This window comes from Falco naumanni, chromosome 9 (assembly GCF_017639655.2).
Source record: "Falco naumanni isolate bFalNau1 chromosome 9, bFalNau1.pat, whole genome shotgun sequence".
Classification (NCBI taxonomy): Eukaryota; Metazoa; Chordata; class Aves; order Falconiformes; family Falconidae; genus Falco; species Falco naumanni.
Genome location: NC_054062.1, coordinates 26,585,217 through 26,609,142, shown reverse-complemented (window position 1 = coordinate 26,609,142; position 23,926 = coordinate 26,585,217). Strand labels below are relative to the sequence as shown.

At 41.6% G+C, this 23,926-nt stretch overlaps 1 protein-coding gene across 2 annotated transcripts; it reads right to left on the bottom strand.

Moving 5' to 3' along the window:
* Positions 1-348: 348 nt before the first annotated feature.
* On the bottom strand, positions 349-10,522 carry CCNJ (cyclin J). Of its 2 annotated transcripts, XM_040606983.1 has the most exons (6): positions 10,409-10,522; positions 10,001-10,098; positions 8,093-8,303; positions 5,359-5,658; positions 5,108-5,267; positions 349-3,454 (listed from the first exon to the last, which is right to left on the bottom strand). In XM_040606983.1, the coding sequence occupies exons 2-6, from the start codon at positions 10,067-10,069 to the stop codon at positions 3,043-3,045; spliced, it is 1,152 nt and encodes a 383-aa protein (XP_040462917.1). In that variant the 5' UTR covers positions 10,070-10,098; positions 10,409-10,522; the 3' UTR covers positions 349-3,042. The 2 variants fall into 2 exon arrangements, with proteins under 2 accessions (XP_040462917.1, XP_040462918.1); XM_040606984.1 differs by lacking the exons at positions 10,001-10,098; positions 10,409-10,522 and adding an exon at positions 9,503-9,935.
* Between the last annotated feature and the right edge of the window lie 13,404 nt (positions 10,523-23,926).

The following is a 23,926-nucleotide window of genomic DNA, read 5'->3' as shown; positions in this document are numbered from 1 at the left end:
TCACCTCCACTCTTTAACTACTACAGTTCTTTTGTTCTTGATCTCTTTGTTAAAGCTGTGTGCTAGACCCACTGTTGAAGCGTGCAATGTTTAGCATATGCTATGGGTGCAATTAGTTTTAGAGCCCCTTCCTGCATGATTTCCTTCCCGTTTTACTTTTTTTTTTTTTTTCATTGTGAAGTTAGAGAGTGTTCCTGAAGCTTATTATAGTGTCACAGAAGGGGTGGGGAAGAAAGAAGTCCTTACATCTTCAGCCCATACACAGGGATGACGCACAACAGATTAGGGTCAGTTTACATATTTTTAAAAAACCACAAACACAAAAGCATAATACACACTGGAACCTTCTTACTCAAAACTACTTTTATTTTTAAAAATAAAAGTTGAATGCATAGCACTCACAAAGATTCCATTGTTTTGGACATTTTGCATTTAAGAGCACCATTCTTATTTATCCCATAAAAAAACACATTTTGGTTCTAATAGTAAGAACAGTATTTTTCATGTACACTGGTAAAGCCCTTTTAAATAATATATTGAAACTGTTCAGTGTACATTTTCTCTGTAGTCATTATGCAGCTGTAGTGTCAGAAAAAACTCAGAATAAGTAATAAATTAAAAACAAACAGCATGTAGTGGATCTTTTTATGGTTGAGCTAATGTCTTAAAATAGAAAAAAAACAACAAACCCTATTAAATGTAAATTTGCAGTATTAACTAACTGAATAAGCCCCCCACCCATTATAATTCCAGTGTTAAGTATTAGTTAAATTTTTATATATCAAATGCCTATGGGATAAATTTACTAATCCCCCCAAAAAGAAGAGTCTATACTGCTGTGTCACAAATAAAGATGACAAATTAGCTGATGTAAAGATTATACAGAAAAAAATGCTACAGGCATCTGCTGTTATTTCAAGTCATGGTCTATTACAAGACTGTACATTCATAGCATCAGAGGTAGTTAGAGCACTGAGGACTTGGATATAGCATTGCAACAAAATGAAACTGACAGAAAGAAGTCCATTTCCCTCTTAAATAGGTAACAATACTGAATAGAAAGCATGGCATCTTATGAGGTGGAAAGTCTCTACTTAACACTACTCTTAGACATGGGGAAATATTAATTAAGAGATGAAAAAAGGAAAGGGGAAAAAAAACCAAACCAAACCCAACCTGCACTTTTAATTAAGAACTGACCACACTATGCCTATTTCAAAGTTGATTCTCTAGCAGAGAGGGTCATCTCTTTCTTTCACCCTTCTACCCTTCTTGACTGGTACATATATGCTACAAAAGCCCACAACAAAAATTGGGATTTATGCAAAGAAAAACAAAACAAGAGAAACAGGATTACTTCTCCTCAACAATAAATAGGTTTTTGTAGCATGTTATCATTCAGCCCCAGAAAGAATGAGCACAGCTGTCCTACCATAATTTTCAGAATGGAGGGAAGGCCCCCTCTCCTGTGATAAAGCATGCCTCTTGATAATGTATCTTAATTGCCCCTGCTTTCAAAACAGTCTCTATAAGATTCACAACACTTCAGCGTTATTAGATGGTACACGATTTTAAGTGCTACCACGAAGATGGGAGAAAGTGGTAAAAGAACAAACAAAACCAAAAAAAAGCCTTAAGTCCACATAAGAATCCTACCTCTTCCTCCCATATTCTACCACAGAAGAAAGTCAGGTATCTTCTTGTATTTAAAAACCAAACAAAAATCCTCCATTAATACCTCTACCACCATTTTCATCCAAGAGTTGGATGAGTGAAGCGTTCTACCCTCAGATGATCCACTCCACAGGAGATGGTGTAATTCCATAAAGTCATGTAATTAGCACCTTAATTGTGATAAAGCAGTTCACTCTGTAATATATCGTTGATCCACCCATTTAGAAGAGTAAATCTCTCTGCATCTTCTAGAACTCCCAAACAGTAGAAGAAAAAGTTGCCCCACTATTACCTGAGAATTTCCCTCCGCTATAAGCCTGACAGAACGGGATATTGTACGAGTGATCCTGTCAGTACAGCTGGAGGATGCTTTCTGTTGGTTTATAATATATGCGTTTGTGTGTGTGTATACAGAGGAATTTCAGCCACTGTAGTAGGTCTGGTACAGTACAAGTTCAGCTGAAACTTTCTCTTTTCTTCAATTACTCAATACCATGCTGCTGGGCAGTTCTTCACATCTACGTTCGGTGAACACTAACATATCCCTTTGGTACTCTGCATATAGATGCCCTGAAGAAAAGCCACTCCACTTGCTATGGTCTCTTCCCTCTCTACCTTCCTCCCTCAAGTTATACCTAATCAAGTGTACAAACCAGCAGCACAGAGTAATGAGCAGAAAATTCCCTGAGTTAGTATGAAAGAGTTACTTTAAACATAAGAAGGATAGGGAGGAGAAAAGAAGCAAAAACATAGTGTCTATTCTGTGAGGTACAAAACTTAAAACTAGCCAAAACACCAGTTAATTCAAATGCCTTAGCCTAAAACAAATATCCAGCACAAGTGCTGAAAAAGGGGCAAGAGTATGGAGTTAGCCAGGTGAGATCTATTTCTTCCTGTGGTCCCCATGTATCTGGAGAAGTCTGGCATCCAATGGATAAGTTTCAGTAAATTTAAAGGAAGTGTTAATACTGTATGGTGGTATTACATAAATTTCTTCAAAATAATACTGTGTATCTCCTTCATTAAAAAGTAAGTCTGTAGTTAGTCCACAGCTGTTTTTCTTTTGACTAATATTTCCAAGACGTGCATTAGAAGCACAGAGTATTCCAAGCGCCACAGTAAGAACTTGGTACCCCCAGGTATACACATTCTTTTCAGAGGGTGTTCTGTGTGCTTATTTTTTGCAGTCTGTATTTGAGCTATGGTACTGCTTGCCAATCCAGTTGCTTTTTTTCTGGAAAGACAGGTTTTTTTTATTCAATTTGTTGCCCTCAAACTTACTTGAGGTTTAACAAAAAAACCCAAAACAATTCCCCTCAACGCAAGTTCCCACCCCAAAGAAACAAGCACAAAACCATTTTGTACTTATCACCTCTCAAAGCAGGGAGTAATACAGGAATATCGTCCATTCACTTGGTAACTCCGGTTGTAGGAGACACTTATACATGGCTTCACTTCTAGCGGAACAGCTAGTGACATTGCAGCACCAGTCTGTACGTGGCCTCGAGCCTGAGCACTAGACTGTAAGGCAGCAGGGCAAGTCTGAAGTGGGTAAGAGGCTGTGTGATTAGATGATGGTATCTGTTGACAGTTTTGCTGCTGCGATGTCTGGTGGTGATACTGTAATGAAGACTGATGACCTTGGAGATACTGTGGTACGTGCTGTTGAGCATTAGCCTGCTGGGGAGTTGGAGCTGGGGTCTGAAATACAGCGTGCTGGGCAGACTGAGCATGTTGTCCTTTTTGCTTGTTTGCTTCCTTCACATCATTATCGTGTGCACTAAAACAAATTGAGAAGACAGAGTACGTGAAAAGAGATAATTCATTTAAACTTTTTTGGGTTAACTTTTAAGATCACTCTAAAAAATGGTGCAATTATCTGAAAGCTTCCAAAGTTTTAAAAAAAAGAAAGATATTAGCCTACCCTTTAAAGTAATCTAAGGTTTTCAAATTTCTTTAGGTTAGTTTCTTTTCAGAATTTCACCTCATTGTGTAGCAACATAAAATGCAGATAAAAGCCAAGTACAATAATAATAATACAGCAGTATCTAAAATTACCAGTGCAATAAAGTCTGTTGGTGTACTGCGAGAAAGTGCCAGATTACCAAAGACTGAAATTAAAACTTGCCGCTTCTAACTCATTTAAATTGGGTAACAGAGTATAAGCTTTTTGAAGACAAGATATTAGAGGGTTTTTAGAGATCTACATTACAGTACTTAAAGATCATATGTACATTGAATATTGGATCCTGTTCCAGGGATTGGAAATGTGTATTTTTTTTTAATTCTTCTCACCTGTATTCTAGCTCGCCCAGTACTTAATTTAGTTCAGCTCACCTAAATTCCCTTGGATTTACACCTGTCTGAAACATACTCAGACATACTTTTCTCTTGCTTTTATGCCTGAGGTTAAGCAGGTGCCATTTACACACTTCAGTTGGGCCAAAAAGCATCTAAGTTTTTTGGTACTGCCTACACAGGGCAGATCTCTTGAAGACAGTTGGAGTTCAACCCCTCACCTAACCCTTTATGGCACACTGCAAAGATGACCGAAAGGCTTCACCCTTCTCTGCCCCCTCCCCCTGCCATTCCAGAGCAATACTGAAAGCACTTCTGCAACAGCACTTGAATGCTTTAGGTACTATTCCTTTCATTACACGTATTAGTGAAGCCAAAAGAGGCCATCATCAGGGGGGATAATGTCGCACTTATAAGGAAGATGTGATTCTTCCAGATACAGCTGTTTCTGTGCTTCTACAGAACACAACTGTGTTACATCTGGGCAAGAGCAAACTTCTGTAGGAGGAAAGCAGTTATGGTGGGCATAGGTTTTGATCTTAAGATCTAAACAGAATAAAAGAACCGATTGTGTAACATCCCTTCCCAGAAGGCTCACTTGGCATTCGTTGGCATGTTTATTTCATGTCAGCTGTCTCTCTCCACTGCAGTGCAAAAATGGATACAGCAAAAATAGATACAACCTCCTGGTCGTTTCCTCCCCACAAAAGTTGGCCACTCAAAAAGTCTGCATCTTTGATCCATAATCCCTTGAAGTTCCAAGGCATAGAGTCTTCAGAGTAAGAAGGAGCTCCTATGCCTTCGGTACTCTTCACTAACTCTTTTTGCTCCCTCAGACTATAGAGATTGGGAACAAGCTATTTCACAGATTCTCAAAGCATACCAGAAGATCTTCAGTGGAAATGCAAGGCTGAGGTTTGTTTGTTGAAAGAACAGGGAAGAAGTTAGGTCTGGTAAGGTTTTCTTTTTTGGAAAGAAAAAAACAGTTATTACCTAATAATACTACCAACACCCAAGTATTTTTAGAATAGAAAAACTGAAATTAAAAAAGAAATTTACTTTCAGTGCTAACAGCAATTAGGCGCGCCAACAGATGTGGAAATGGGCTTAAAAAAAGCTGCTGCTGTTCACTTACATTAATAGTCGCTCAATACATGGCACCAGGAAATCCCAGGAATATGCAGTAAGATGATGGAGTCGGGTAGGCCATGTCGGTGAGAGACGCAAGATAATCCTTGAAGAAGCTACACATGCAGTAGCAACTAAAGAAGGAGCGTAATTTAAAAATGCATGATCTAGAAAGAAGGAATAAGGAAAAGATTCATTTAAGCTGGACACTGTCTGTCAAGACAGCAGAGGAGTCATTACCTGAAATACGTAACTCACCTTGCAGTGAGACTTCCAGAAAGTAATCAGCATATTTTGCCATATATAACTTAGTCTTCTCTAAGCAAACCATTGGCCAGCCATCATGAAGATCGGTCTCATGGACAGCAATAGAAAGATAATAGTCGATGAAATGAGCAGCAGTTGGGAGGCACAAATTCCACTGAAATGTTTCTAGCAACAACAACTCCATATGAAGTAAATTCTGTTTTGTTAGTACCAAATTCATGTTAGTCATACAACCCAAGCTGTTCAACTGTTCAAGTTTGGGAACACTGTCTTCCTTTTCTTCAAATTTACCTTCAGGTGAACAGAAAGAGGAGGGGGAAAAAAAAAAGGTTTAGCACAAATGAACTATAAAATAGACTGTATCTAACATCCGTGTTGGTCATATTTCAATTCTACTATGTCAAACAAGTTTGAGACTTTCCTGCAGATGCAAAGCTCAAATGGAAGATGTCAGGGACAAAAAGGGAGTATGTTCTATAAAGGGCTAAATTTCAACAGATAATGTCAAACACTGCGTAGGATATTGTGCAGTGCCATGTTTCCTGTTGGTTTTCCCACCCCAGCACACAGAAGCTTACTGCCAAGAGCAGAAGCTCTATTAGGACATCACTGGCACTGCATATGCAAGTTTTTGTCACCAAATTATTGTATAATGTGTCCCCATCTTCAATGAAATACCACTGTAATATGGCTTGGCATACAAAACAGCATTTGTCTTTAATAACCCTCCTGCCCGCCCCCCCCCCTTTTTTTTTTTTGTTTCTAAAACTCATTAGAATATAGAGCTGTAGCCAAAGAGGCCGCTCTTAATGCCTGTTACAGTAGGTATCGTTTCAGATTTGATAGCTGGTAACCTGCTCCAGCAGTTCAAAACAAGTAGATTTCAGCAATGTGCATCTGAAAATGCACACAGCCATATACATGGTTTCAACTTTAACACTGCTAGCAGCTTACGCTTTCCCTGCACTTTAACTTGTCAGGCCTGTATGGTTTTAGCCTGAAGCAAAATTGTGTATGTAGAAAACCCATTAATAAGAGAAACAAGTGTCACATTTCCATACAGTTTGCCATATGGTTGTGCTATTTCAATTTCATTGCGAATTCTTTCCATCTTACACTCTCTATTCAGTAGTACATGATATGTTGTAAATGCACATTTTTAGAGTTTTGCAGGACTGAATATACATTTACTTTTTTCCAACATAGAGGTACTTCTACAGGACTTAATCTAACACCAGTTCCAGACCGTTAGGTTTTGTTTCCCTTACTCTAGTAAATACAGAAATAAAAGCTTCAGGAGTCACATAATAATTTCTCTTATTACTTCTATAACTTTATCATATATATCACAGTGTGATTTGTCCACCTTATTGCACCACTGATTAAACTGCTTGTTTAAGCCCCACAGGGCAAAAGTTTAAAATAGCATTCTGGTTTGTGCTTTCTGAAACAATTCATACACAGCTGCTCAGAAGAGCAAGTACTCCAGGCTTTTGGAGCTCTACTTGCAGTTTGTCATGAAAGATGGCAAAGGTGATTTTTTTAATTAAAAAAAAAAAATATCTTCAGAACATAAATTTCATTTGAAAAAAATCCAGCATTAGTTCAAAGCCAATCCATTTTCCTAAATGTATCACACTGGTTTCTGAGACAAGGTTTTCACACTCAACACCTCATCCTTTGCCAAGAGAAGATTGCTGGCTGGTGGCATCCAGTCAAAGTTTACCCCCAGAAGAATCTAAAATAACCCTTTTCTTGTTTAACTGTTATCCTGAATAGCTCTCTTGGTGGAGACAGGAGATGCAATGAAAGGAAGCAGTATACCAAAAATAACCAACACCTCAGCGCTCTGGTGTCCTAGAGAAGAGGGCCTAGAGCTACAACCTGATACATCCTATTTGAGAAAATGGAAACTGATTCAGAGAAACAGACTGGCAGAAACTGAACCAACAGTTAGTTCTGTTACCAGGACCTGTTTCTCTGAATCTGTCAGTTTAAGAAGTGCCAGCAGGTACCCCAGCAAACTATTAACCATATTGATTTGAGGACATCTAAAAGGGGTCCACAAATGTCAAAAGATGGATACACATCACAAGAATCTAGGTCAATATAAGCAGCACTGCTCATAATGAGTGTTCGTAATTAATTCTGTCTTCAGAGTACTGTGCATTCACCAATATTTCACCCAAAACAATATTTCACCACTATTACACTTCCTATGTGAAATACAGGATTTATGTTAACCTTCAGCTTACTTCACTTAACACTGCAGTTTATGAAATCTGAAGTATTCCAGAACCACACAGCACCATCAGCAGGGTGCAGTGCAGTCTACATAGGGTTAATTTCTTCCTTTATCACAGGTATGCAAATTTCTCACTTCCAGCACTGGATCTACCTATTTTGAAATGTCCTCACAAAGGCATTTCCATTCTTACAATACAGCTCTGAAAGTTTACCTTAGAACAATTTGTTTCCAAGCATAAACATCAGTTTTTAAAGGCAGTTTGTTTTTTCTCCCCTCAGTTTTATCAGGTGCCAACAGGAGTCAAAACAAGAGTCTGAAGAAAGCCTCCACCGAGTCGGCCAAACTGATACACTCCAATGTGCCTGTCTTTTATAACCACTTTGTTTCCCCTACCTGCCATATTCCATCAAGACATGCCTTGTATTTGGCAGTAGAACCTACATTGCTCTAGTTAAAAGTTTCATGCTACATACTTACTTGCTAAAAGTAAACAGGAAAGAGCAACCACATGCAGCTGCTGTATAGATATGTCATAACGATCCATAAAGAGGTCCAATAGATACACAGCTAGATGTCGTGCAGCAGGACAGAGTCTGAACCGATTGCTCACAATAGCAATCAGATCCGCAAAGTATCTTCTCAGATGTAACTGGGGAGATTGGCCTTTGTAGGAGGGCAGCTTCAGCTCCTAGATGGATAGCAGCATGTAGTTTTATTAAAACAATCATTTAGTCTGAATTGGTATCAGATCAATATAGCTGACATTCTCAATTTTATAGTGGAAATTTCAAAAGATTTTTGCCCTCTTCCTTCTGTTCCCATAATTTCAGCATCCCTTTTCACAGAATAAAGTATATTTGCAGTATTGCAGAAGAAATCGGAAATAACTTGGTTCTGCACAGCATTAGTATAATAATTTCAAATTTAACATCTTTCAATTGGGTAATTGGCTAGAGCAACCTTAGCTTTTACCATTTATGTTGTATTAACTCTACTGCAAAGGCTGTACCTCCCCACAGGGAAACAGCAAGGGCATGTGAGTACTCCTCAGCTGCTTCAATGCAAAGTCCAATAGCTTAACTCAACCCCCTCCTGCTACAGCTCAATCTGAGCAATCGGACTTTGTACTGAAGTGTTTGCGTGTTCCGATGCTGCCAGATCTCCTCCAGGTGCCTCCAGGAGGAGGGCACCAGCAGCTAGCTGAAGGCAGCAGCCTCAGGAACGGGGTGTGCATGTGTCAACATTTGCTGCATGCATACGTTTAAACCTTGACTTAATCAGATCTCGTTGATGTTGCACTGACACTGATTACAGTGTGCTCTCAGACCCTTAGTTAAGTGTAGGTAAACTTTACACAGTCTCCTGGTTGGGACTCCACAAAACAAAAGCCCTATCAACATAGATCCAACGTAGATTGTCTACTCTGAATAGAAAACTTGGGCTAGTAGAAAGAACGCTCCCTAGACTCCTGCCTAGTAGCCAGTATCTCCTCTTGCATACAGGAGAACAGCGGTGCTGTCTTCAATTAAAATGAGTAAATTTACGAGCTGGATTGTGCAGTCTGCTTACTGAGTATAAGTAGGATTTTGAGTACAATCAAATTTCCAGCGGGACAGTCTGATGACATCAAGGTGGAACGCAGTCGCCCAAAATTTTTGAAGTTTTAAGGTCAATTCAAAGTTCTGAAACATGCTATTGAAATGAAAAACCCCACCCAAATGAACTGACACCTCCCCACCTGTACCTACTAAGCTTTAGAATTCACCTTTCACAACACTAACTTAGTTTTAGTATATGGTAACTTTGGTAGCAATTAAATTATCCTGTCCTTCCCTTGTGTGCCCCCTCAACCCTGCAAAAAAGAAAAAGTCGCTTTAGCAGTCACACCTTCAAGAGAGATACTCCGCTCATCAAAAGCTATCAGGCAGCAAAAGCACGGGTTTAGTAGGTTCGGGCACTGTAGCTGACTTTCGGCTGCGGGCGTAAGACGTGCTCCACGGTGGAAGTGGCTCCGAAGAGCCACTCGGGGCGGGCGGCGGCGCTGCCCGCAGCCCCCGGCGGGTTGTGCCTCGCTCGTTGCGGCCGCAGCGCAGCGCTGGAGCTCGGGCTCGGGCCCACCTACCCGGGCAGCGCGGCCCCGGGCCTGCCCACCGCGGCCCGCCAGGTGAGCTGTCAGAGCGCGGCCCGCCACGGGCCCTTTCGCCGCTCAGAGACGCGGAGTCCCGCTGGACCCCGGCGGCCGCCCCCCACCCGCCGCGCTCCAGGCGGCCGCGCCAGCTCCGGCTGCGGGAGCCCTCACAAAGGCGCCGCCGGCTCGCCGCCTCCCCCGCGGCCGGAGCGGCCCCCGCCCCCCGGCGCCCCCCCGCCGCCGCCGCGCCGGGCTACCTTGTAGCGAAGCGCTTGGTGGATGTCGGCAGCCAGCTGTCCTGTCCACCACTGCGCCTCCAGCTCCATCAGCGGGGCGGCGCGGAGCCGGGCCTGGGCTGCGGGGAGGAAGCGGCGCTCGCTGAGCGCGGGCGGGGCGGGACGGGCAGCGCCACCCTCGCCCCTTCCTCGCTCGCCCCCGGTTAAACGCGATCAGCTGCCGCCCGCGCCGCGGGGCGCCCCCGGCCCCCCGGCCCAGCTGGCCGCCATGCGGGGCGCACAAGTGAGGCTCGTTAAACCGCCCTCTCCCGCCGCGGGGCACGGCCGGGCGAGAGGGGCGCGGAGAAGCCCGGCAGCCGCGGCCGCGGGGGAGGGCGATCGCGCCCCCACAAAGGCGGCGGCGCTCCCCCCGCCGGAGCCGCCACTCACCCCTACGCAGCGGCGCGGCCGGCGGCCGCGGCGGGGCCGGGCCCGGGACACCTGAGCGCGGCGCGGCGTCCCGAGGGCTCCCCCGCCATCACGCGGCGCCGCCCGCCTCGCCCATTGTTAAAGGGCTGAGCGGGCCGGCGTGTGTACAAAGCCAGTCAGCGCCCGCACGCGGCCGCCCGCCCGCCAATCGCCTGCCGCCTTACAGCACGGCCCGCCCGCCGGGCGCCAATCAGGGCGCGGCGCTCACGGGGCACGCCGAGCCCCGCGCTCCGCGGCCACGCGCGGGGAGGCTTTGGGCCCGCGGCGCTGCCGTAGCCGCTCCGATAAAGGCCCGGGGCTGAGGGGGCGCCGCGGCCGCAGGCGCTCGGAGAGGCGCAGGGGGCTCGGCCTCACCCTTTCGCAGAGACCCCGGGCGCGGGGTAATCCGTCCTAGGGCCCGCGGGGGCCTTGGGGCCTTGCCGCTGGGCGTGTCGGGGCTCCCCTCGGCCGCAGCACGGTAGTGCCTTTTGCTTTTGTTTTTGCGAGCCACCCCCCGTGGCGTCCCCACCCCTATTTCCCTTTTTGATTCAGCTGTGAGGTTTTTGACATGGGGAGGGTCTGCAGGACCTGTGTCTTGTGCAGCCCCAGGTATGACTCCCCATCGGCCGTGAAGGACACACGTCTCTTAGGCCGCAAAAAATGCGAGGCTTGAGAATTACAGTTGTTCCGTGGGTGAGCTCTTACTCGCTGCTAGTTAAATTCCAGGGAAAAGGTTTGTAAAAGCCTGTATCTGCTTCTTAAGTGGCCTGTGCTGTTCGCCTGGGTGAGGGGGCCCCGTGTCCCGCAGGTGATGGCTAGAGGGAGCTCCCACTTGTGCGGCTCCTTCAGCAGTAGGTGCCGTGCACCTGTTTTGTATTCAGGAGGCCTTTTTCTAGGTGTTTTCCACTTGTTGGTAACCACCTGCTATGGAGGTCTTGTGAAATAATACTTGGTGCTTTATAGTGGTTTACATCTGTGAATTCCCAAATACCCAAACAACTAGCTAATGAGGATGTAAAACCCAGTACAACAAGCAATGCAAAGTGATGAAGAAACAATGCTTTGGATGCAATTTATGTTGAGGGAGGATATTCAGTTTTTCATTTCTACCCATGCTGAGACACGATTTTTTTTTTTTTTTAATTAAGAAAATGGAAACCAACTTTTTGACATAACCAGTTTAATGACTCTGTAGCCAGGGCTGTAAAAGCCTGTTCCTTTAAACATGCATGTCTAACTGATGGGAAGCCCTATGGACTGCAGTGGGCTGTTTCACCTGAGGAGGTGTGATCATAGGTGGAAGCCCTTGTTCTTGAGGACATGTTTTTTTGGGCAGTTTCCATTTATAACAGGTTTTGTTATATAATAATGCTACATAGTTTTCTGAAGAAAACAAAAAAGCTGAGGAGTGTTAGTATTTTTTGTCCATGCATGCATAACTGACAAAATACTTCAGCTGTTTAGATTAGCTCTCTGAGATCTATGGACAAAGCAGCATTTTGCTGTTCTGATGCTTTTTTGTCTGGTTAATACACATTGTTTTATAGGCATGTGCATGCTCAAGCTAATTTTGATATTTGCACATACACTGTTTTAAAATTACTCATTCTTGAAGAAAGGTAATATCAGATTTTATATTTCAAGGGTAAGATAAATCTCAAAAGCAGATTCCTAGTGGAGACATCATCATTCACAACACCTTTATGGCCTTCAAAAATGTGTTGCCTGCTTGGAGAAAGCTAATAAGCACCAACATGCTAAAAACCGGTTACAATGGGCCCAAATAGGGAAGGGTGCTTCTACTTTTATGTACTGGGAGAAATGACTATTTTCATTGCTGCCTCTCCCTAGAGCTTTTTAACCACCATGTGGATTAGCCTGTTGCTGAACTGTTAAGGGCTGTGGGAGGAGGTGGGCAGGGAAGAGTGGATACTTGCTGGTTTATTTCTCAGATGTGATTGACTTTGATAGGAAACATAATCCTGATAAAGCTATGTACTGAGAGCTATTTCATTTATATGTAATAAAATGAAAAAAAAATAAATGATGCTGTCGTTGCTTGCCACACTACAAAGATGACTGAGCTGTGGAACTGTCAATTTCAGATCCTTGTAACGCTTCTTCATTGCCTTTTTCCAAGTTGCTACACACCCTTTACAACCTATTTCAATTGAGTCGTTGATCTTGTGAACAGTTGCATGTGTATCTGCTTTTCACACAATCAAAAGATAGGTTTGGAAAGAGCCTCATCATCCTGCCCAAAGCCGGGATTGCTCCTGGCATGCATTTTTCTGATCCTGGAGGCATCCCAAAAATCATCCTATTGAAAAAGTCAAGGCACTTCTGTACAGCCATGTCGCTATCTGCAGGAGGCATACATCTCAGCTTACACCTTTAGCCCCAACTGGAAAAATAGAGAACAGTCTGGGAGCCTCCAAACTGAGGCTGATTGTCTTCAGAGTCCAGAGTCTGCAAGATCACAGTTTAGGGATTTAAATGGGAATGCGAGTAGTGCAACTTTAATGTGAATAGGTTAATATAGCTTCTTTGCATGTCATATAATCAGTCCTAAAAGTAATAACCAGTGGTATCTTTTTAACTGGTGCAGATTTTATATACTTTTGATGGTCAAGGCTGGGTACAGTGCTCCAAGTATTCCTACCGTAGTCCCCTGTAAGTCAGGACAGAATAAAACAAACTCAGCAAGTTCTTAGAATAAACTGAGGATATTAAAGATTACTTTCAGTGGCTGTAGTTAGGTTTTCATTAGCAAGAAACTGCAATTGTGAAGTTTTCCATTTATGGAAGATGGTATATGGAACCTGAGAGAACAGAAAGCACAACTAAATGTTATGAAACCATTTTGAAATGGCTGTCCTCTTTCTGTGAATGACTGTGAATCACCTAAGTAAATACATGTGTCTCAAGGGGGAAATGAAATTGGCTGTGAGAGCTGCTGTCTGTGCTTTGAAAAGGTGCCAGATAGCAAGAAACACCGTTATTCTTGGAACCCCCCAAGAAAAATTATGACCCTGAACTACATCCAAAACAGGCTAGAATGTAACCTCTGAAATCTGGACTAAAATGCTTGTAACATTTTTGTGGAATCTTCTGAAGAGGATGCTGCTGAAGTTTCACAATTTATGGACCTGTAATTCACAGGTTATAGTCTCAACACAATTTCAGACATAGTGGGTGATCTGACTTCGCTTTGTAGTTACTGGGAGGTTAGATCTCTATCTCAGAAGTTGATGCATGTATTTATGTGCTTAAGCTGCTTTTTCCTCCCCTGATTTTTTTGGTTGTTCTTCTTGGCCTGCGGAAAAAGAAATGTGGCTTTTAAAATACAAATGAGGAACTTGCACGTAACTGCCAAGTACAGCAAATACTCTGATCCACCATCTCTCTCTACATTAGAAACCTTTTCCCCCTCCTAATATAAAAGGAACAATTTCTGGTCTATTGTTCTTAGTTTTAATGGTACGTCAACCACAGAGTACAACCATTTCTAAAGACTGACACATTGTTTTACTTCTGTGCCCATTGTCATAAGATACCTCTTTGAAACCTGGATTTGTCTTGACTGGCAGAATGGAGTGAATCAGTCACTTGCAGCTGCCTAAGCGAGTCCAGGATAGAAACTTAATTCTGGGGTGACATAGTGCTGAAAGAAATATTTAAATAACAATGCAATCGCTGTGTTAATTGTTGTTTTGTTTATTGGTTCTTGCTTTTGTTTTGATGTTCCTTAGTGGTTCTTATCTGAATAAAGAGGTGGTAATTCCTTAAAAGGCATTTTTGAAGGACTGCATTTTTGGAGTTACAATGTAAGAGAATCTCAGTTTTGTAGAACTGAGCATTATTAAAAAAAAAAATCGTTGAAAGTTAGTTCCTGTGTTTCTTGGTGCTGAGAAAGTTAGCTCTGCTTTTGTTACTGTACTTGTTGATCTTATTTTCAAACAAAGGCTGCATCCGATGACATTTGTAGCAGTAACATTTCAAGGGCATTTAATTAAAGGGAATGAATCACTCTAAGGGCAGGACTGTAACTGCTCGCAGAGCTCTTTTGCAGCATGGTGGTAGATGAAATGTGGCATGTCGGTAAAAAGAGTCGTAACACTTCAGGAGCATTAGTGAGGGTGGTCTCCTACCGAAAATACTCCAGGGTTGTATTTGTAAGTGCCTGTATTGAATGTTAAAGGTACTCTGTGGGTAAGATTTTCAAAGTTGTCTGGGAATTTGTATTCCCAGAATAGCTACTAAAATGTGATTATTAGATTTGAACTTAGCTGGTAAATATCCTTTGGAACTGTTGACTTTAGTTGTTAATATGGCTATTAAGAGAGAAAGCATCTGAGAACGCTCTGGCCTGAACGATGCAGGCTTTTCATGAAGCATTTTAATAAATAATTTGGCCTTTAGTGTTTTCCCATCCTCTGGGAAGCTATTATAAAAATGTGTGCCCGTGAAAGTTTTATTTGGCATTAGGATAAATGTTATTTTATATGTTTATTAGGATATATGTTTTTGATAATGTGTTGGATGAAGGAAACACTGATGTAAGTGGAAGAGTGTTGGTGGATATAATTTGTACTGAGGGGTTCTTCTTTTCTGTAAGTCACACTCTTGGTTTAGGAAATAACTTCGTCAGTAACTAAAAAGACTGGAGGAATTTTGCATCTAAAGCATATGTACTTCCTGCTTGGAAGGCTTCAGCTCATTTGACTGGAATTTGGGAAAGGTTACTTGTCGTGCAGTTAGCTCAGTGATGGAGGGGTAGAGCAGTTAGTGATATGTTGTTGTTCCTGTCAAACATGTTTTGATTTTAGTTATATCCACAGAATTTAAGTAGGGAAAAGTGGCCTGTTCCTTTTCATTTTAAACTTAAGGTCCAACAAAAGATTTATTTTTTTAATGTAATATCCAAGGCTGCCAAATTAGGAACCAGCCCAGGCAGAGTACCACAAAGTTAATGCTTTTGTCTGCTAGTGGTTGCCAAGGAGAAGAGCTGCAAGAGACGTGGGCTCATACCCACAGGGGCACTTGGTCTTTGCAGTGATTCTTGTTGACTGGACTAGTAGGTTTTCAGCCTACTAGTAGGTAGGTAGCCAGGCACAAATGGAAAACTTCAGATTTCCAGTTTCTTGCTAGTGAAACCCCAACTGCTACAACTGAAAGTAACCATTAATATCCTCTGTTCGGAGGGCTTACTGAGCTTGTTTTGAGTGTGTCCTGATTTACATGCGCAGGGGTAAGGCAGGGATGTGTAGAGTGCTGCGCTTCCTTCTAAGTGAAGGAAGGCTGCTATTAGATCCTTCTGGAACTGTCTCTTCTCTGGGCTGAACAAGCCCATATTGCTCAGCCTCTCTTCAAAGGGCAAGTCCTGCAGTCCCTAACCATCTTGGTAGCCATCTGATGAATTTGCTCCAGTTAGTCGATGTCTTTGTTGTACTGGGGGGAGGAGGGGTCCCAAAGCTGTATGCAGTACTCTAGATGAGGTCCCATGAGTGCTAAGTAGAGGGTAATAACCACGTCTTTCACTGTGGTCCTGTTAATGCAGGCCAGATGCTGCTACACTTCTTCATGGCCACGGCGTACTGTTGGCTCATGTTCACCTTACTGCTGTGGGAGTCTTCAGCTTCCCTGTAGCGTTGGCTGCTCTGCGTTACACTCGCTTCCAGGATGTTTGCCAAGGTCACAGCATGGTTTACTTTGTGTCCATGAGGCAAAAAAATCCCAGAAATGAAGAATGATAAATTTCAGAAGACTTGGGGCTGGGGTAAATGCTGCCAAATCCCACAGGGTTTGTGTGTGTTTCAAGTACTGTGCTCCTTGATCCGTTATTTGGGAGTGCTGCACCTTAGTCAGTTGTGTTGGTAGTGATGACCTTGTGGTTTGGGGTTGCAGTATGTAGGAGCAGTGTATCCTTATCACAGATCACAATGAGATATGGGATCTGGTTCTGCAACAGTGTCTGATGGATGTGGCCAGTTCTGCATCTGATAGCCAGAGCCCAGGGACTTCTAATGTAATCTTTGTGTCTCGCTATGCTGAAAGGATTTGAGATTTTTAGATGTTTGGGAGACATTTTACTGCCAGGCACACGGTCATGTGTTGAAGGAGCCAATCAACTATATCATATCTGGTTTAATGTTTGGATGCACCTTTCTCAAGCTTTATGGACAAACAGACCTTCACTTCTGCTTCCTAATATTTCCTTATGCTATTCAGTGCATAATTACCTAGTCACAACACATCTAGTTGAGACATGTTTTAATAACGTGAGTCAGTACTCTTTATTTTCACTCATTGCATTATGACTTATTACACCCACTGCATTATTAAAAATGCAGAAACATACCTCCATTTGGATATTGTTAAAAGCAACGTGATAACTGTTAAAAAAGTGTGTTAAATGAACGCTCCAGTTGAAAGGATATCTGGATGGAACAGTAAAATGAACCCAAACTGTTTGGTTTGACAGCTCATTGTCAGCGGTACTCCCATCTAAAGTGGTGACCTCCATTTTGTACTGAGGGCTCTGTTTGGGCCTGTTTGATGAACACATATGCAGACTTGTATAAAAGCTGTGCCCTGAACAGGTAGTTAACATCTCGCGGAAGGAAGGGTTCAGTAGGAAGTATTTTTTCTGTTTAAATTAATCAGCACTGTTTCTCTAACAATGAGGAAAGAGGCAATATTAAGATGGGTTCCGCTCTGGGAAGAAAAGGGCAATCTCCACTATCACCACTGCGTGAGAGGTGAGAGGATCTGGTGAGACATTGCTCATTCTGCACCTTAACCAACTTCAAACTTGAGGGAAAGTGCTGTCAAGAGTCACTGCACATCTGTGACTGGGCTCTTTAGTTGCTTTTCACATCGCATTGCTGTTATTGTGTTCACAGTTTCTGATGAAGTCATGTTTGTTTTCCTGTCCCATTCAGAATTACTTTCAGCACAACGTGTAAGAACCATTTCTTTTGCACTGTTGGCAAAATGGACTCAAATTTGCTTACCATTTTGAGTGAGAAACACTGCATATGAAAAATGATATAAATCTCAGACTGAAATTAGAGATATCAATATGGTAAATAAACATTATCTGTGAAACACTCATACATTACCATATTTTAAATTTGTACAAGATTCTCTTTGGCAAGAAAACGAACTAGCACTTCATGTTTCTCCTCTCACTAATGGCCTCAGTCTTAAGAAATGCCAGCTTGTGTTTTTTCTGTAAGTGGTGGTCCAACAATTTCAAAACAGATGGTAAAAGTCAATCTTTGTGTTTGAGTCATTGCTTTGCTTAGTATGTGACTGTGATTAGAGTAGGTATTGCTTGTAAGAAACAATTTGATTGATACTGACGGATAATTGTTTTGTGGAAGTTTGTTGCATTTTTTAAATTACTCTTTGTTTGAAAATGCATGTAGAATTCTTTTGAGTTTACCGACTGCAGTTTGCAGTTTATGGTGTTACTTAGCTATAAAAGCCAAGTGGTATTATTGTTGATTCCTGGTTGTTTGGTTTTTTTTATAAACACAAGAATTGAACTGAGTTCTGAAAGTTTTATGAAAGTAAAGGTGCCATTTAAAGTTGCCCTGCTGCATGCATCAGTGTGTTTACATCTTCAAAACTGGCTTTTTGTGTCTACATGTTGCTGTAGGGGAGCAAGAGCTCTGGACTGCAATAGGTGAAGGAAAATCCATCTTGATAATGTTGGGGTGAATATGTGGCTGCAGGGAGTGATCCCTGTGGTCAGGGAGGGGAGCATATGGTGGGATGGAGTTGGAGAAGAGCAGGCACAGATGATTGATAGGAGTGACCGTGAACTGATAAGTCCTTAGAGACTGATGTTCAGAGCAATGCTCAAACACTGATATGCTTGGCTGGGGTCACCATGGAAAAGTTGGCTTGTCAGACAATATCAGATGTTCATTGCTAGATCAACATGTACGTTAGATCACGGGGAAAAATATGGAAAAAAGCATGTCAGATTAGACTGACTTTTCCAAAGGTTAGGTTTCACTGCCTGACCATGTTTATTAAAGATTTCAGATAAGCATTTCCATGGTGATGATCTAGAAGTGAAATGAAAAAAAAAAAAAACCACCCACATTTTACTTAAATTTAAATTATTAATTTATTATGAAAATCAGAGGTATAATGCTGCAGACACAGAGCCACTGATGCTAGAACCACTCTGGGTTGTGGTTTAACAAAATATTAAGTTCAACTTCCGCACTTCTACAAGTGGTTTAAAAATGTGTTGCTGCATGACCCAAAGCTTTGATCTGGCATGAAGTTTCTCTGATAGTTCAGCTTTGTTTAAAACATTTACTGGGTTATGCTTGTGGTGCTTATATCAACAATTCTCTCTTAGTGCTACAGTTACTTTACACAAGAACAGGAATCACCTGTCCTCTGACAGCCAACCTAAAGCTCACAAAATTATAAAGCCAGTACAAGCTCTGTAGTTTATACTCTTACTATTTTAATCACATCAAAATCAGATCTGTGTAAATCCTGATATAGATGAAATTTCTACTGCTGGCTGATCCAACATAGATCTGGTATTAGTGCCCGTGGAAGCCTGGTCTTACCTATGGATAAGAACACTTGTGTCCTCTATGTTTCTGAGTTTCAATTCCTTGTTCTGTAAAGAAGTTAGCTGTGGCCCAAGTAACCAAGTGACACTCATGCCATGCAATCTCTGGATGCAAATAATCCTGCAAAGTAAACTTATCTAAATGCTTCCATTGAAATCAAACGAGTAACATGAGATGAGGTGGCAGGCTTTGTCTTAAAAAGTGTGTAAGATGGAGCAACTATTAATGTAGTTACTGGCAACAAAAAGACAATGAAGTCTTTGATTTTTTTTTTACCATCAATGGAAGAGACTGAAAGCTGAAATTATTTTAAAAAGATAGAATGACATCCTTCTTGCTTAAATTTGTGAAACGGTTACACAGATTGACTGAATCAGAGAAAAACCACAGGAGAAGTAATAAAAGAATCTACTGTTTTTGCTTCTGAGTTCAGATTAGGTCATACTGAATATTATTTCATGGCTTTTCTCTAGTGGTTTGTGAGTACTTCCCAAAGCCAAGATATACATTTTTGGCTGATTAATAGTCTACAGTTAAATGAGAGCAAGAAATGAAATATTCTGAGGTTGCAGAACACAATGTAAATTGACAGAGCTCTCCAACGTAGCTACGACATCCTCTTCATGACAGGAGAAACATTATTTTACTGTCCCCATCCCCTTTGACTGGGATTTTGCGTTTCCTATGAAACTACTTCAGTGATGATGTAAAATTTAGTAATAGTAATGTACATTTCGCTTCTTAAGATATACTTTAGGCAGAGAAAATGAGGGAGCAAGCTAGCAACAGATGATCAGAGAAATCTCCACGGATTTCTAACACTCCATGGGTCACAGGAAAAGTGGATATGTGGATGTAGGGGAAATTATATGCACTGCATGCATCTGTTTTCAACTGTTTTCAGGTTTGGACTATTTGCAATGTAAATCTATATGAGTATATCGAGATTAATTTTATAATGTCATGAATCATCACCATTTTATTTTAACTCTGTCATGAGAGGCAGCTAAATAAGCTGAGCAGTATTGCAGAACCAGCATTTTTCCTGACTTCCTTTTTTTAGCTTCTTCCTGAAATGGAGGAATAAATGGCATAATCTGAACCAGGATTTTTTTGTGAACGTCTAAACTATTTACTTTAGGTATCAGCCTGATATGGAGAGAAAATGTCAGTTTGGAAAATGCAGTGTAACGTGGGTTATTTTTCGAGTAATTTAGAAAGAGTTCTCAGGAGTAAGATTCCAGGGTAATTACTCATGTTGTCAGGGGTCCACCCTGGAAGCATTGCCTAACTTTGACCTGCTTCCAGCCGGCTGGGAAACAGCCAGGTTGCTCAGTGGAATTAATAAAACATTCAAAGACTGTATTAGCATAATTTAAACATGTCATAAGCATATCATCACCAAGGTTTAACTGAGAGCTCCCCATAATCCAGATTTTTAAATCTGATGCTACTTACTGCAACAGCTCCATTCTGTTCCCAGTGAAGTCAGTTGGAGTTTTGATACTGAGAAATTATTGTTCTTAAGTTGTTAAAATCTGTACAATCTTTACTGAATAATTTATTACTTTCAGTGCCACATGCACCAGAAACAGGTCTGGTACCATTCCTTTTCCCACCTGTAGGAATAGCTGTAATCTGAGTGAATAGCTCTCTGTCTCATAGAACCTATTTACCTGGGATATTGATGATATAATTGAGTAAAATAAATTCCTTCAGAAGCAGAAGATTGAATGGTTATGTATACATGCAATTTTGAGGGCCTAGAGATTCTATTAATTGCCTGAACAATCACTGAGCCTGTCCCATCTGAGGTGGGAATAGAATCTCTTCGGAAGCCCAAAGGATGCTGCTTGCCACAGTGTAGCTTATGTTTTAGCATCTTACCTTGTCAGTATGTTCTCAAACGCCAGCACACTAACTGCCTGGAGGCTTTTTGTGATATGAAGTAAATGGATTTTGGAGAATGTCATGCTCCTTACTGCTTTGAGGACCAGTATTTAGGAAGAGCATAGATATGGCCTGCTGTAAGGACTGTTGTGACCTCTGCTTGTGAAACCCTGGCCGAGCATGATGGAGGCACTGGGCTGAAATTAGCTGAACTTGCCATAGCCCTCTAGTCAAATCTAGTACTGCCACTTGCCTTCTAGTTCTCCAGCAGTATGTAGTGATGCTCTTTCAGTAGTATTCACAGAATGTCCTTGTTTAAACAGAAGGAGGAAACAAGTTATTAAAAAGAACAAACAAAACTCAGGCCCTCTTCCTAACCCTCTTAATTGATCGCTACAGGTTTATTCCTACTAACAGAACCTTTTGAGGTGTATATCTAGAATTACATTCTATCTCAAAATCTAGCCATGTTCACATGTTTTAGAAGAAGCCATTGAATATTATTACCGAAAATATCTGGGTAAATGAATGTGTGCGTGTAATAGTTTCAAATAAATGAAGATGCTACATGCAGAAACCAAAGTTACTCAGCCTTAGAGTAATTTTGTAATGAGAATAAGGAGAGAGCAGCAAGAGCAGGCAGGTTTTACTTCATAGCATTTGATGTTGACTGCCACTTGTGCACAAATTGAAGAAAAAAAATTTGCTTCTTAGAGATTTAAGTCCCAAGGCTCAGCTTGGAGTTGCTGAATAGGAAGCTATAACAGATAACAGGTCATTTGCAATAACAGTCTGTGCAGGCTTTTGCTAATACAATGTGATTTTAAACTGTCTGCCCCAGTGCAGAGGAAAAGCCAGGTACTTTCTATGTGCTGTGGACAAAAGCATCGTGGGGCAGTTGCTGTGAGGATGCCTGTCAGGTTTGCTTGTGTGCAAGTATTTTGAAGTACCTCACTTGAAACAGGGTTACGGTATACACAGTGCTATTTTAAAAGAAATGGAAGTGATTAAGTAATTTGAACTCTGAGAATGCATGAGATTGCCTTAGATTCAGGATCATTTTCATTTATAAGTGAATTTGTAGATTCTTGAATCTTGCGTCATTCTTGCTGCAGAACCTTCCTGATGTTCATGGACATCTTGAGTGTGCCATTGTGATCAGTCACTTCAGTTAAAGGGCACTGGAGCGTTTTCTATTTTTTATGACTTTAATAGGTACATTAGCCATCTGTAATCTTGATACTCCTTTCCCTGTGTTGAAATTGTATCCTGTGTGCCTCTTTTAATCTGTGGAAGCCAGGAATACTTTACCAAAGGTACCTTTTAAGAGTTGTCAGGATTATTTTGAAGTTTTGTTTGGGATTCTTCAAAGCAAATTGAAGGAAGGCAAGAATATACATTCATTGCTATTATTCTAATATTGAATACCCGCCAGAATACCCGGAGCAGTTTTCATCTCCAAGTATTTTAAAGACATCTTTTTCCCTTATTGACAAATTATCATCTTCAGTTCTTAGATAAAGTAAACCAAGGCAGAAAGTTAAGGCAGCTGTCTGAGACCAGGGAGAACTGGTACCATAATCAGTGTTAGCACTTAGAAATTTTGGTTTGGTTTTTTGTGTTTGTTTTTTTTTTTAATTGGTTTTGTTGGGTTTTTTTGGTTTGTTGTTTTCTTTTTTTTTTTTTTTTTTTTTTTTTTAATGGTGTGACTCAGATACCCACTAAATTAAAAATTGCTGACTCTTGGTCTCAATGGTTTGGCCTCTCCCCAAATAATTGAATGGGCTGGATGAGGATCACTGTCTAGTCTGGCAGGAATGACTGCGTAAGGACTGCCAGCATGTAAATGGAGAGGTCATGGGATGCTCTGGAGACTAAAGTCTCTGTCACATTAAAGCTTTTAATGGTCTCTGGTCAGGGAGACTCCTATGGAGTTGGGTGAGCCCATTATCAGACCTGGGCCATGGGGCTGCCACTGAAAACTTGTATTTGTGCTCCAGGCAGGATGCAGGGAGCCACCACATTAAACCAGGGAAAGCTGGCAGGCTAGATAAAGAAGCTTTTATTTGACGCTTAAGCTATGTGCACAAATATTATTTGATTTTTCTAGCTAATGAATCATGTCTTGGCTTGAGAATGCTGGTATCACTGTAAACCTTTGCTGGCTCCAGAATACTTATCCTGGGAAGCCTCCTGTGATGCCCAGATTGATTGGGATCTAGTGAAGGGCTATGGTGAGAAACTAGTGCTGATACCAATGACTCAGGTTTGGAGTGATGCAGGCTGTGACTAAGTAGCTGCACTCCCAAATAGACTGCCACAACCTTGGGAAGCACAGTGCAAGGTGCTGCTCTCAGGCTTGCATCAGCTCTGGCTTCCAGGTCTGTATGTGTACGTTTTTTTCTGCACCCTTCATCAGGGATCCACCTTGGTTCCCCTGAAATGCAGTGAGAAAATCCTTTGCAACTCCCCCGGGTGCTCCCTGCTGATTTGAACTGCACAGTTCATCTGGAAACAGTAAGGGACAAGCTGGGCACCTAGAGCTCCGTGAACTGTGTGCATCTGCAGAGCAGAAGGCATATGTATTTGTGTCTGTATGTGTGTGTGAAATTGGGTCCGCATACTATGAAATGCTGCCAATAGGCAGTAGCGCAATCGGACAAAGAGCTTTTGTTGCTATCTCTTCTCTTGAGGAGCTTGTTGCGATCACTATGTAATTCCTGTGAGAAAGAAGCAGAAGATCCAATGTTCCTTTTCTATATATATATATATACACACATGTAAATATATATATATATAATTAATTAATAACAATTGGATATCTTTCTGAAGTGTAACTAAAGCTGGAGGACAGAAAAAAACAGTAAGTATTGCTAACATCAAGTTTTGTTTATTCGTATAACAGTTCTCATTCAAGTGTTTTTAGTTTTCCCTTCAGTGCCTGAAAATGAAGAAATGAATGGGGAGAAAGGAATGAATGTGTGGAAAAAGAAAAAAGAAA